A 15456-nucleotide genomic window follows, 5' to 3' on the forward strand; every position below is an offset into this window, starting at 1 on the left:
GACAATTTTCTTTTATAACATGTTTTTCCTTGAATGAATGGAAAGACCAACGGACGACGGAATGAATGTGTGGTATCATAATATAATATAATAATAGAAAACTGTATGATTATATAATGGCATAATAATGTAGTTGCACGTATGATACCAATTATAATTTTTAGTGACGTGGAGCAGAGGTGTCACTGCTTAGGATGAGATTATAATTTTTTTTTTTTTTCAACAAATAGGGAAACCCATTTTTCTAATAAATGTTTATGTGATTAGTGCATCTAAATTTTCAATTAGGAACAATTTTGTAGGAAATAGAACAATATTGAGTATTGTGAAAAAAACGAATCCCCAAATTTGCAACGCCTGTGATTCGTAGAACTTTGTCATAAACTTGCAGACAAAGTACTTAGACGAAAAGATTGCTATAAAAAAACAGTACTTTTTTACATTTGTGACATTGTTGTCAGATATTGTACACATTTTGTATATAGTCTAGACAAAATGTTTACAATATCCAGGACAAAGAAGTCAGAGAATCATAAAAATGTAGTACAAAAATAATCCACAAAAGTTATCGCATTATGTAGGATAATATGGTGTAAAGTGTCGACGTTTTGATTTTTGTTGTTTATAAAAAAATGCAGTCGCATCCTTTTTCATGCATTGAATTTTGTATGACAAACTTATTGACATGTGTAAAATATGTTCAACATTCAACTTCTTTCAGTAAAAATATGCGTGTGTATATTTTGTACTTACATTTTCTAGTTTGGCCACAATTTCATACATGGTCATATCATCACTTTACCATATTGAACAATGAAGTCAATATCATCATTTGCAGCAGCAGCCGCCTCATCAGCGATGTCAAATTCTATTGCATTGCCGTTGGATGCATCATTTGTTGCTTTGCCATTGATGTTTGAGGCATCTGCCGTTGTTGTAGCGACTTCTGTGGAATTGTTGTTACCCTCGACATCTGGCTGGGACCATGCCAACGAGATTGTTGTATTTGTTACTTTGGTTGCATGTAAATCGATGACTGGGCGGGTATACTATCGGTACCGGTTTGTTTGAATGTGTTGTGAAGATTAGATCGAATGTTAGCAATTCTCTTAATAGTATTTTGTTTTGAGATCGAGTGTAAAAATTTCACAAATTGGATGAATAAAATGTGTTCAGAATCGTCCGCAATTGACATTGAATTATGTGTCAGATGTAGTAAAAATATGCGTAATTTTATAAGTACAAAATTGTCCGAAATAAATATATACCCCCATATTTTTGGTAATAATTGAAGCAAATACTCATACGTTTTTAAGGTTTATTTTAAAATAGTAAAACCTTAAGGGAAAGCCAAAAATATATACGGAGCATGTAACAATTAAATCAGAAAGTGAGCCAATTTATATACTCAAACGTAACTATGAGTCTATCTCGTTTGCTTTTGGTTTGCAAATCGGAGTGCTTCGACAACTGGTTTGAGCTCATGAAAATGAAATATCTATAGTAGCCATCATATGATCTTTAAAGTACCTAAAATCGATCGTCATCAATAAAGGTTACCTACATTGATGTCTATCGAATAGCGGTTGGAACTATTATATTGTTTCTTATAACTAAATATTCAATATACTAATGGTTAGATCCTAAAATAGTTCGAAATTCGTGTGTTACTGCAATATAGAAGATATGTCAAGCCTTGAACCTTTTTGAAGAAACCTCGAATACCCTATATTGGCAAATGGTAAGACGGTTTTGAATTCGGCCGAGTAGAACTTTTTATACCCTCCACAACATATAACATTATTTTGTGGAGAAGTAATAGTCCTCACGATATTGAAAATTGGTGAACCGATATAAACAATTTATTATTAGGAAAAACCCAAAGAAAGCTCAAAATTCTGTATTAGAACCAATTTGGTTGAAAAGGGTAACTAAAATTCCCAAATTATACAAATTACATTAAACCTATCTGGGATAAGTTAAAACCAGTAAGGAAAGTAGTAAAGTCGGACTGGGCAGACTATATGATACCCTTCACCACTTTGGGTATATTTTACATATGTATCCGAAAATACGTCGCTGTACTGTTTAAAATTTAATCTCAATCAGACCCATTGAATATTTGGCGTACAATTAACATAAATAAGTCGAAATTATATATGGAAGCTAAGTCATATCTATATCTGAACCGATTTCAAGCAAACCTGCCAGAGATCCATACCATAGTCAATCGAAATATTGTGTACAATTTTCTTAAAACCATCACATCATTATAGACTTAATTTAGTACACTATGCCAATATTCTTGTTAATCAGACTTTGGTGCACAATTTACCTAAAATCGGGCGAAACTATATATGGAAGCTATATCTAAATATGAACCGATTTTCACGAAACTTAGCACACGTCATTCTAGATCTAATTCAGTAGGCAATACCAAATTTCGTGCAAATCGAAAGATATATAGGGACTTTGGTACACCATTTACCTTAAAACGTACGAACCTACATATGGGCGCTATATCAAAATCTGAACCGATTTTCACGAAACTTAGCACACATCATTCTAGGCCTAATTCAGTAGGCTATACCAAATTTCGTGCAAATCGAAAGATTTATAAGGACTTTTTTACACCATTTACCTAAAATCGGGCGATACTATATATAGGAGCAATATCTAAATCTGAACCGATTTTCACGAAACTTGGCACAAGTCATTCTAGACTTAATTCAATACGCTAATTCAGTAGGCTATACCAAATTTCGTGCAAATCGAAAGATATATAGGGACTTTGGTACCCCATTTACCTTAAATCGGACGAAAATATATTGGGAGCTATATCTAAATCTGAACCGATTTTCCCAATTTCAATAGGGTTCGTCCTTGGGCCTTGAGCTGTGCCAAATTTCAACCAAATCGGATCATAAATGCGACCTGTACTTTGTTTACAATTTAACATCAACAGACGGACGGACATGCGTAAATCGACTCAGAAAGTGATTCTATGAATATTATCAAAGTAACCATGTGTCTATCTCGTTTCGTTTTGCCTGTTACAAACGTATGCACAAAGACATAACTGACATAAAGACACACTGTAGTGAAGGGTATAAAAATATGCGACCGATTTATGCCTGTGAAAAATATCCCTACAAAAATTCGCATTTGCAATTTAATATTTTGAAATCTGACTGGGTAGAAAATGTCTCCACCGAACATTTTATACATTGACTCATATTTCCGGGTAGCACCCATATAATAGAAAATCCCCCATATTTAGTATTTTGGTGGTTTGAGCACGTTTTTTATCCGAATTGGTTTGAGCAATTATCCAAATTACTCACTAATGGCTAGGAAGTTCTGATTAAGGTTCCGATTATGGTCAAGGTCGACGCTTACAATTTTCAGCAGTTCTAATATTTAGGGAATACAATAAATGGGAGATAAATAAATGGACCAAGACCTTAAATTTTCTGTGTTTTTTTTTCAACACATCACATAGGGAAGGGAATCTGGTCAACTAATTAAATCACATTTTTGATCGGACAATACTCATCGGTCAAATCAACCTAGACCTCTCTTGTAAAATGAAAAAAATTCACATCTTGTGACTTAAATGTTCCCCCCGGGAAAAATATTCCGAAAATATGCCATAGTAAGAAACTGTAGCTTTGATCTCTAATCGGTCAAGAGGTCGCAAATATCGTGAAATATTACCCAGGCACAGAATATAGATCTGCTGAAAGTTTGTGTTTCTTGGCAGTTGTGTAGGGTATCATATGGTCGGCCCTATACGACTATACTGAACCTGGTTTTTAGATAACACCATCACGATTTAAGGACATCTGGATGTACCCCACTTGGTGCAGGGTATACAAATTTCGGCCCGACCGAATTTAACGAATTTTTTACTTTTTTCTAGTAGGAGGTCATCATTCGAAATGACAATTTCAATATCGCTTGAAAACTTAGATAAATACTCTAAAGTATTCTTCCTCATTTATATTTGTTATCAGGTCATTTAAATAATTCTCCGTCCACCTCTAAAATGTCCTTTAATTTACAATTGTGTACATTTAACATAGGTCATATTTGCTTACATATTTTTTTCACTTATAACCATTAAATATAACAACAGCATTTCGGTCTAATACCCCTAGTACTCCATTCCACATAAATAAATTTCTTCTTTACACCAATAACTGATTTACTATCCTAGTTTTTACTTTTGTCTACATTTAACCTCCCCTGTCCCTTCCTCGAAGTTGAATTGTTACCAATGCAAATTAATTAAATTTTCTTCTTTCTAAATGGAAAATTCAATTTGCACATTGTAGTTGCAGGTGTGGTGACTGACTGTGTTTGTGACTCTGTCCAATACTTACCCTCCTCCAGACATTGCTGGATATTACCCGCATAGGATAGACAATCTGTGGTGGCATTAGAATTGACTCTGCCCGTTGTTGCCAATGAAGAGGTGTGGGCTACAGGTAAAACGCCACGGCACAGTGACATACATGTTGAGGGTACACCACGGCGTACACAGCATGGTGTGTGATCACGACCTCCGGCGGAACATTTGGCTGCAAAAAAACATGAAAAAGAAGAAGTGAAATAAGACTATTAATTCAACAAACAGTGGTGTCTTGGACATTGAGAAAGTGGCAAGTGATGGTGGTAAATGTCGGACAATGTCGTTGTGGTCGCAGCACCACCCAAGCAGGATAAAACTTCGAGTTGTTGGGACATAAGTAACAGAAGAAAAGTAATTATTTTCAGTTTTTATGTTATCCTTTAGCCAACATGGCTGAACGAGCGCTCGGACTGCTAGGTTGGATGGTTGTTTGGATGGGTTGCCTGTTTGGCTATTAAATTTAAAGGCTACAACAACCAAACGATAATGGGGTGGTATATAGCTTATTTCGTATGCATATCATGTTGCATATAAATCTTATTTAATGTCTTTTATTTCTTTGCTGGCCCATTCCTAAGAACTAAGGCTCAAGCATTCATGTTGGCAATATTGTTGTTGTTTCTATGTTGCCGCTGGCCTTGTTATTTATTCTGTTGCTGTTGTCGCTCCATGGTGTTTTTGCAACAACAACTGCAACTACTTATCGAGCAATATAACACACCCAAGAAGTTGTATTAGGGGCGGTTCAGGGTGTAGAAAGGGTAGCTTGGAATTCTTGAATACATTCATACATACACATTTGTGCCAATGTGCACAACGGTACACATTGTGGCAATAGCCCCGATCCATGACAGCATTTAGACATATCATAGTTGGGCTCCTCGGCGTCCTCCACTTCTACGGGTTTGGTGCGTGTGATTAAACGTGGTGAAGGTTCAATTTTGCCATATGCATTTATGGATACCACATAGAATTCATAGTAGACTTCGGGTTCCAAGCCATCCAATATTAGTGGTGGATTTTTCTAAAAGGAGATGAAGAAGAGAATCAATACAGAATAAGCGAACATGCAACAGGATTAGATGTTAGTGTATGTGTATGGTGTTTCCGTCTGTTTTTTGCTGAGCTGAGGCTTTAGTCAAGATAAAATAAGTGCTCCAAAGTTTATAAAGAAACATGTTGCGGTTATAAATTCTATTTCTGTACGAACTTTCAAAAGATGCACAGCGGCATCAGTTAGCCTAGAAAGGGCAGCTAGTACTATAAGTAGTACGTTTTTAAATTGACGTTATAAATAATGTCAAAGGAAATGAGTAAAAATAATATATTCGTGAGGAAGAGCTGAATACAAAAATCTAGTTTCGTTGATATCAATAAATTTAAATGCACTGGAAATGTTGGCCCTTTACGGAACGAAGGAAGTCTATTTTTAATGAAACGAGAGGATAAAAATCAGGAATATCTTGGCAAAATTTGTAATGTGAACTTAAACTTTGTATACCCTACACATGGACATCAACATACCTAAAATTGATACACAACGGGATGGACCTAGGGTGGGCGATATATATTAAGTTCAATTATTATTCGCAATTTTTATAAAAGTCCACGCCTTAAAAAATATTCGTATTCTTATAAGACTCCACGTCTTAAAAATTATTCACATTCCTAAAAGATTCCACGCCTTAAAAATTATTCGTATTCTTATAATACTCCACGCCTTAAAAATTATTCATATTCTTATAAGACTCTACGCCTATCAAATTATTCATATTCTTATAAGACTCTACGCCTATCAAATTATTCATATTCTTATAAGACTCCACGCCGTAAAAATTATTCATATTCTTATAAGACTCCACGCCTTAAAAATTATTCATATTCTTATAAGACTCCACGCCTTAAAAATTATTCATATTCTTATAAGACTACACGCCTTAAAAATTATTCATATTCTTATAAGACTCCACGCCTTAAAAATATATTTTTATAAAAATCCACGCCTTGGAAAAAATATTCTTATAAAAATCCAGGTCTTGGAAAAAATATTTTTATGCGTGCAAAAAAATTTTTTTTTAAAAAAATATTTTTATAAAAATCCAAGCCTAGGAAAAATATTTTTATAAAAATCCAGTTCTTGGAAAAACATTTTTATAAAATTCCACGCTTTGAAAATATATTTTTATAAAACTCACGCATTGCAAATATTTTTATAAAAATATATGTCCTTTAAAATATATTTTTCTAAAAATCCGCGCCTTGGAAATATATAAAAAAAAAAAAATATTACAAGACTAGTAAATCTTAAAAAAAATTTATAAAAATCCGCGCCTTGTAAAATTTTTTTAATGGAAATACTAAAAGGCTTGGATATCTAAAAACAATATTTGTACAAACATCCACGCCTTGTAAATCCTCAATGTGCAATAAAAAACTTTGGAAATCCACAAATTAATGGTCTCTGAAAATTATTCTAATAAGTAGTTGAACCTTAATGGACCCTGATAAGAATTGAAGCCTTAAATGGGTCCCCACAACAATATTGTTTTATAAATCTTCGTGTTAATGGCCCCTTAAATGGGTCCTCCGCCTTAAATGGGCCCCTAAAAAAATATTCTTTTAAAAGCATTCGCTTAATGGCCCTTGATAAGTATTCCGTCTTAAATGGGTCCCTAAAAAATATTCTTTCAAAACTCCAAGTCTCAATGGTCCCTGAAAAAAATATTCTTTTAAAAATCCACGCTTGTGGCTGAACTGGTCCTTAAAAAAATATTATTTTAAAAAACCTTGAAAAAATATTCTTTTAAAACTCTTATAAACATTCACGCCTTAATTTTTTAATTCACGTCTTGAAAAAATATTTTTTATAAACAGTCACGTCTTGAAAAAAAAATTATAAAAATTCACACCTGAGAAAAATATTTTTTTAAAAATCCACTCCTGTAAAAAATATTTTTTTATACAAATCCACGCCATGTAAATCTTTTAATAAATATTTTTATAAAAATCTACGATTTTTATAGCTTTTAAAACATTTTTTTATAAATATCCACACCTTATAAATCTTTTAAAACTATTTTTATAAAAATCCACACCTAATAAATCTTTTAGCATCTACGATTCTAATTGATTTTGTATTCATAATATTGTCTTCTACCCTTAGAAATTTGCCCCTCAATGTAGACCTTTCCATCCGCAATCAACCCATTCCAACTTACCTTTACAACTGTGCTATAATCATCACCAACTCCCAAACGTCTAAATTTGACATGGAATGTTGTTATGGTATCGGCTAGTCTTTTTGGTTTATTCCAATCCAGAATGAGGAAAGTATACTTTTTGGCAACCGTACGTAATTTGGTGGGTGGATCAGCCAATACACCATAACCTTGAAATAGGCAACTGCTAAATTCCGACATAAAATGCAGACACCTAAAAGAAAATTACAATGAAAACGGAAAAGCAAACAATTAGAAATAAATTCCACCACAATTCCCTTCAATTAAATACTCACTTAAACAAATTGAAATCCAATGTCGAAACCTTGCCGAAATTTGGTTACATGAAAATTATTCTTATAGGAATCCACGCTTTAATGGTTATTTGGAAAATTTTCTTATAGGAATCCACTCCTTAATGGTTACTTGAAAAATTTTCTTATAGGAATCCATGCCTTGGAAAATAATTTTTTTTTAATCCACGCCTTGAAGAAGTATTTTTTAAAAATTCGCGCCTTGAGAAACTATTTTGTAAAAAATCCAGGCCTTGAAAAATTATTTTTATTTTTTTGTTTTAATTCTCGACCTGTTTTTTTTTAATAAACGCTTTGGATTTTTATACCAACGCCTTCCAAAAAATATTTAAATAAAAATCCAAGCCTTTGACTTTTTTTTAAATCCACGCTTTTGACAATTTGTATAGATAGGCCCATGGTTCCTTTTGAGAATATACATAGAATCACTTTCTAAGTCGATTTATGCATGTCCGTCCGTCTGTCCGTCTGTCTGACTGTCCATGTTAAATTGTAAACAAAGTACAGGTCGCATTTATGATCCGAATTGGATAAAATTTGGCATAGGTCACTTATTCGGCCCAAGGACGAACCCTATTGAAATTGGGAAAAATCGGTTCAGATTTAGATATAGCTCCCATATATATATTTAACCGATTTAAAGTAAACGGTCCCTACATATCTTTCGATTTGCACGAAATTTGGTACAGCCTAATCATTTAGGTCTAGAATGATGTCTGCCAAGTTTCGTAAAAATCGGTCCAGATTTAGATATAGCTCCCATATATAGTTTCGTCCGATTTCATGTAAATGGTGCCCCAAAGTCCCTATATATCTTTCGATTTGCACGAAATTTGGTACAGCCTAATCACTTGGGTCTAGAATGATGTCTGCCACGTTTCAAGAAAATCGGTCCAGATTTAGATATAGCTCCCATATATAGTTTCGTCCGATTTCATGTAAGTGGTGCCCCAAAGTCCCTATATATCTTTTGATTTGCACGAAATTTTTCATAACGTACTGAAGTAAGCCTAGAGTGATGTCTGCAAAGTTTCGAGAAAATCGGTCCAGATTTAGATATAGTTCCCATATATAGTTTCGTCCGATTTCATGTAAATGGTGCCCCAAAGTCCCTATATATCTTTCGATTTGCACGAAATTTGGCATAACGTACTAAATTAAGCCTAGAATGATGTCTGCCAACTTTCGAGAAAATCGGTCCAGATTTAAGTATAGCTCCCATATATAGTTTCGTCCGATTTCATGTAAATGGTGCACCAAAGTCCCTATATATCTTTCGATTTGCACGAAATTTGGTACAGCCTAGTCACTTAGGTCTAGAATGATGTCTGCCAAGTTTCGAGAAAATCGTTCCAGATTTAGATATAGCTCCCATATATATTTTCGTCCGATTTCATGTAAATGGTGCCCCAAAGTCCCTATATATCTTTCGATTTGCACGAAATTTGGTAAAGCCTAATCACTTAGGTCTAGAATGATGTCTCCCAAGTTTCGAGAAAATCGGTCCAGATTTAGATATAGCTCCCATATATAGTTTCGTCCGATTTCATGTAAATGGTGCCCCAAAATCCCTATATATCTTTTGATTTGCACGAAATTTGGCATAACGTACTGAATTAAGCCTAGAGTGATGTCTGCCAAGTTTCGAGAAAATCGGTCCAGATTTAGATATAGTTCCCATATATAGTTTCGTCCGATTTCATGTAAATGGTGCCCCAAAGTCCCTATATATCTTTCGATTTGCACGAAATTTGGCATAACGTACTGAATTAAGCCTAGAGTGATGTCTGCCAAGTTTCGGGAAAATCCGTCCAGATTTAGATATAGCTCCCATATATAGTTTCGTCCGATTTCATGTAAATGGTGCCCCAAAGTCCCTATATATCTTTTGATTTGCACGAAATTTGGCATAACGTACTGAATTAAGCCTAGAGTGATGTCTGCCAAGTTTCGAGAAAATCGGTCCAGATTTAGATATAGTTCCCATATATAGTTTCGTCCGATTTCATGTAAATGGTGCCCCAAAGTCTCTATATATCTTTTGATTTGCACGAAATTTGGCATAACGTACTGAATTAAGCCTAGAGTGATGTCTGCCAAGCTTCGAGAAAATCGGTCCAGATTTAGATATAGTTCCCATATATAGTTTCGTCCGATTTCATGTAAATGGTGCCCCAAAGTCCCTATATATCTTTCGATTTGCACGAAATTTGGCATAACGTACTGAATTAAGCCTAGAGTGATGTCTGCCAAGTTTCGGGAAAATCCGTCCAGATTTAGATATAGCTCCCATATATAGTTTCGTCCGATTTCATGTAAATGGTGCCCCAAAGTCCCTATATATCTTTCGATTTGCACAAAATTGGCATAACGTACTGAATTGAGCCTAGAATGATGTCTGCCAAGTTTCGTGAAAATCGGTCCAGATTTAGATAGATATAGCCCTTTTTATTATAGATTGATTTTAAGTAATTGACGCACCATATTAAACTCCTCATGTTAGTCAGATTGACATCAAAGTTTGCACATCGTACAAAATTGAGCATAAAATTATATAGTTGCGTTTTCTAGAAGCACAGACATAGCCCAACGGATGACCTATTTATATTTGTTTGAAGTCTATTTACATACTTTATGGATAGATCTAGGTAGATTCACATTTAGATAAATATCACATATTTTATTTCATCCTATTTCATGCTAAAAGTCCTGTTTAATATACCCATAGTGGTGAAGGGTATCATATAGTCGGCCCCGTCCGACTTTACTACTTTTTTTACTGGTTTTTTATAAAAATACCCATCTTTGACAATTTTTTATTTTTTTTATTTTTGACGAATACCCATATTTGACGATTTAAGGTAAATGGTGCACCGAAGTGGCTACATATCATTCGATATAGCTCCAATATATATTCGTCCGATTTTATGTAAATGGTGCACGAAAGTCCCTATATATATATATCCTTCGATTTGCACGAAATTTCGCATAGCGTACTAAATAAATTGTGTAGAAAGACGTGTGTTGAATTTCGTGAAAATCGTTTCAGATTTAGATATAGCTCCCATATATATATTCGTCCGATTTTAGGTAAATAGAGCACCAAAATCTCTTTATATCTTTTGATTCGCACGAAATTTAGCATGTCGTACTGAATTAAGTGTAGAAAGACGTGCTCATATATATATATATATATATATATATATATATATATATATATATATATTCGTCCGATTTTAGGTAAAGAGAGCACCAAAATCCTTTTACATCCTTCGATTTGCACGAAATTCGGCATAGCGTATTGCATAATGTCTAGAGTGATGTGTGTTAAGTTTCGTGAAGATTTTCGTCCGATTTTATATAAAGCGTGCACCAAAGTTCTTATATATCCTTCTTATATATCTTAGAATTATGTGTGTTAAGTTTCGGAAAAATCGTTTCACAAAAATCGTTGGTGCACCAAACTCCTAATGTTTGTCCGATTACTACGAAATTTTGCACAACGTATAAAATTGGGACTTGAATGACGTTATTGATTTTCGCTGAAATTAGTGCAGTTGCAGCCATAGCTTCTATATGCCTTTCGAACGGGTGTCTGATTGAAGTTAAATTGTTAACAGTGCGGCGTACTGCATAGCGTGTATAAATGGTTTTCCATAAATTTGTCCCATGGTACACAGACGACTTTAAATCTGCCCGAATGAAATTAAATTTACCACAGGTTGCAGAAAGACGGGAGTACGTTTCTTCGAAGGAAGTGTAAGGATAGATGTGTACAATATACCTACAGTGGAAGGGTATCATATAGTCGGCCCAGTTCGACTTTACTACTTTCCTTACTGTTTTTTTTTTATAAAAATCCCCGCCTTTGACAATTTTTTTATAAAAATCAAGCCTTTGAAATTTTTTTCTATAAAAAAATCTAAAACTATATATTTTTTAACAAATCGAAACTTACCATATAATATATGTATACTACCGTAATACTGGATCTGAATTTAATTCACAGATATAGCTTCCCTTATCGGATGGTTTTAGGCGTTTAATGAGTAGGACCCACACCTCACCACCGGATTCCACTTTGCTACTGGGTTCTGGAAATTACAAAAAAAAAAAAAAAAAAATCAACATTATTCGTTTAACTAAAACTTCACATTTCAACATGGCGACAACTCACCTTCATCGTGTAATACACTAACACGCGGATCACTTGTCACCCGGACGCTGCCCGCGGTTAGAATTTCATCACCTTTCTTCCATATCACAGTATTATTAAGACGATTCGCTGAGACGACACAGGTTAGCAGGGCGTCTTTGCCTGCCACAATATAGGCAGGGCCGCCAGTTGCTGTAATAAGGAATAACAAAAAAACAAAACAACAATGAATCATTGTTGAGCAAATGCTCGGAGCTTATATAGGCTTTTGTGTGTGTGTTTTCAATGTAATTCATTTATTCACTTACCAATGGGTTCTACGGATTTAACGGTTGACAGCAAACATGTTGATGTTGTCAATACACAGGCTACTATACGGATAGCATTATTAGCATAAGTGCGGAGAGTGTGTAAGAGAATGAAAAAGAAAGAAGGAGAAAAAAACAAAACAAAAAAATTATTATTATTTTATTAATAAGGCCATAAATGTAATTATACAATAAATGAAAGTACAACAAAACCAGATGCCAATGTTCGTTCATTTATTCGCGCAGACAACATAGAGTCAAACATCTGTATGACGGGTTTTCCATATTGAATACGTATCTCATATAAATTGTTTTCAAAATAATCTCTCCATTATAAATAGTGTATCAATTGAAAGACCCCAACTGTTCGTTATACAGTAGTTCCACTGTACATATATATATATATATATATATATAACATACATTAATAGATTATTCATGTCATTGTCAGTTGTCCTTGATGACGAAAACAAATACCAAAAAATGAAAAACGGATGCAAAGGGAATAGAGGCAACTGTAGCAACAGTCCGTCCGCCATACCGGTCGGCTGAAAACATTTTTTTGCAAATCCCTTTTGCCCGGATAAACATATGGCTTATTATGAAACCACGACCGGAAAGAAAATGAATGGGCCGAAATCTGCCAATTAATTGATGGTGTGTATTTCCATGCCACACACACTCAAATAAACACTCACACAATACAATAAAAAAGCAGCACACTAACAACAATTACACTTGGGTCTAGAATGATGTCTGCCACGTTTCAAGAAAATCGGTCCAGATTTAGATATAGCTCCCATATATAGTTTCGTCCGATTTCATGTAAGTGGTGCCCCAAAGTCCCTATATATCTTTTGATTTGCACGAAATTTTTCATAACGTACTGAAGTAAGCCTAGAGTGATGTCTGCAAAGTTTCGAGAAAATCGGTCCAGATTTAGATATAGTTCCCATATATAGTTTCGTCCGATTTCATGTAAATGGTGCCCCAAAGTCCCTATATATCTTTCGATTTGCACGAAATTTGGCATAACGTACTAAATTAAGCCTAGAATGATGTCTGCCAACTTTCGAGAAAATCGGTCCAGATTTAAGTATAGCTCCCATATATAGTTTCGTCCGATTTCATGTAAATGGTGCACCAAAGTCCCTATATATCTTTCGATTTGCACGAAATTTGGTACAGCCTAGTCACTTAGGTCTAGAATGATGTCTGCCAAGTTTCGAGAAAATCGTTCCAGATTTAGATATAGCTCCCATATATATTTTCGTCCGATTTCATGTAAATGGTGCCCCAATGTCCCTATTTATCTTTCGATTTGCACGAAATTTGGTAAAGCCTAATCACTTAGGTCTAGAATGATGTCTCCCAAGTTTCGAGAAAATCGGTCCAGATTTAGATATAGCTCCCATATATAGTTTCGTCCGATTTCATGTAAATGGTGCCCCAAAATCCCTATATATCTTTTGATTTGCACGAAATTTGGCATAACGTACTGAATTAAAGAGTGATGTCTGCCAATTCGAGAAAAGCCAGATTTAGATATAGTTCCCATATATAGTTTCGTCCGATTTCATGTAAATGGTCTAAAGTCCCTATATATCCGATTTGCACGAAATTTGGCATAACGTACTGAATTAAGCCTAGAGTGATGTCTGCCAAGTTTCGGGAAAATCCGTCCAGATTTAGATATAGTTCCCATATATAGTTTCGTCCGATCATGTAAATGGTGCCCCAAAGTCCCTATATATCTTTTGATTTGCACGAAATTTGGCATAACGTACTGAATTAAGCCTAGAGTGATGTCTGCCAAGTTTCGAGAAAATCGGTCCAGATTTAGATATAGTTCCCATATATAGTTTCGTCCGATTTCATGTAAATGGTGCCCCAAAGTCTCTATATATCTTTTGATTTGCACGAAATTTGGCATAACGTACTGAATTAAGCCTAGAGTGATGTCTGCCAAGCTTCGAGAAAATCGGTCCAGATTTAGATATAGTTCCCATATATAGTTTCGTCCAATTTCATGTAAATGGTGCCCCAAAGTCCCTATATATCTTTCGATTTGCACGAAATTTGGCATAACGTACTGAATTAAGCCTAGAGTGATGTCTGCCAAGTTTCGGGAAAATCCGTCCAGATTTAGATATAGCTCCCATATATAGTTTCGTCCGATTTCATGTAAATGGTGCCCCAAAGTCCCTATATATCTTTCGATTTGCACGAAATTTGGCATAACGTACTGAATTGAGCCTAGAATGATGTCTGCCAAGTTTCGTGAAAATCGGTCCAGATTTAGATAGATATAGCCCTTTTTATTATAGATTGATTTTAAGTAATTGACGCACCATATTAAACTCCTCATGTTAGTCAGATTGACATCAAAGTTTGCACATCGTACAAAATTGAGCATAAAATTATATAGTTGCGTTTTCTAGAAGCACAGACATAGCCCAACGGATGACCTATTTATATTTGTTTGAAGTCTATTTACATACTTTATGGATAGATCTAGGTAGATTCACATTTAGATAAATATCACATATTTTATTTCATCCTATTTCATGCTAAAAGTCCTGTTTAATATACCCATAGTGGTGAAGGGTATCATATAGTCGGCCCCGTCCGACTTTACTACTTTTTTTACTGGTTTTTTATAAAAATACCCATCTTTGACAATTTTTTATTTTTTTTATTTTTGACGAATACCCATATTTGACGATTTAAGGTAAATGGTGCACCGAAGTGGCTACATATCATTCGATATAGCTCCAATATATATTCGTCCGATTTTATGTAAATGGTGCACGAAAGTCCCTATATATATATATCCTTCGATTTGCACGAAATTTCGCATAGCGTACTAAATAAATTGTGTAGAAAGACGTGTGTTGAATTTCGTGAAAATCGTTTCAGATTTAGATATAGCTCCCATATATATATTCGTCCGATTTTAGGTAAATAGAGCACCAAAATCTCTTTATATCTTTTGATTCGCACGAAATTTAGCATGTCGTACTGAATTAAGTGTAGAAAGACGTGC

The 15456-nt window shown here is 34.5% G+C and overlaps 1 protein-coding gene across 1 annotated transcript; it reads right to left on the reverse strand.

Moving 5' to 3' along the window:
- Positions 1-802: 802 nt before the first annotated feature.
- On the reverse strand, positions 803-12473 carry LOC133322063 (Ig-like and fibronectin type-III domain-containing protein 2; the record flags this gene model as incomplete). The annotated part of the gene is made up of 8 exons (XM_061531128.1): positions 803-973; positions 4386-4583; positions 5210-5438; positions 7633-7846; positions 7929-7957; positions 11934-12033; positions 12117-12294; positions 12411-12473. Coding segments are annotated over 8 exons (1182 nt in total), but the record flags the coding sequence as incomplete, so codon positions are not given.
- Between the last annotated feature and the right edge of the window lie 2983 nt (positions 12474-15456).

This window comes from Musca vetustissima, unplaced genomic scaffold (genome assembly GCF_032173495.1).
Source record: "Musca vetustissima isolate MV318-11 ecotype Yass unplaced genomic scaffold, APGP_CSIRO_Mvet_v1 utg222572, whole genome shotgun sequence".
NCBI lineage: Eukaryota > Metazoa > Arthropoda > Insecta > Diptera > Muscidae > Musca > Musca vetustissima.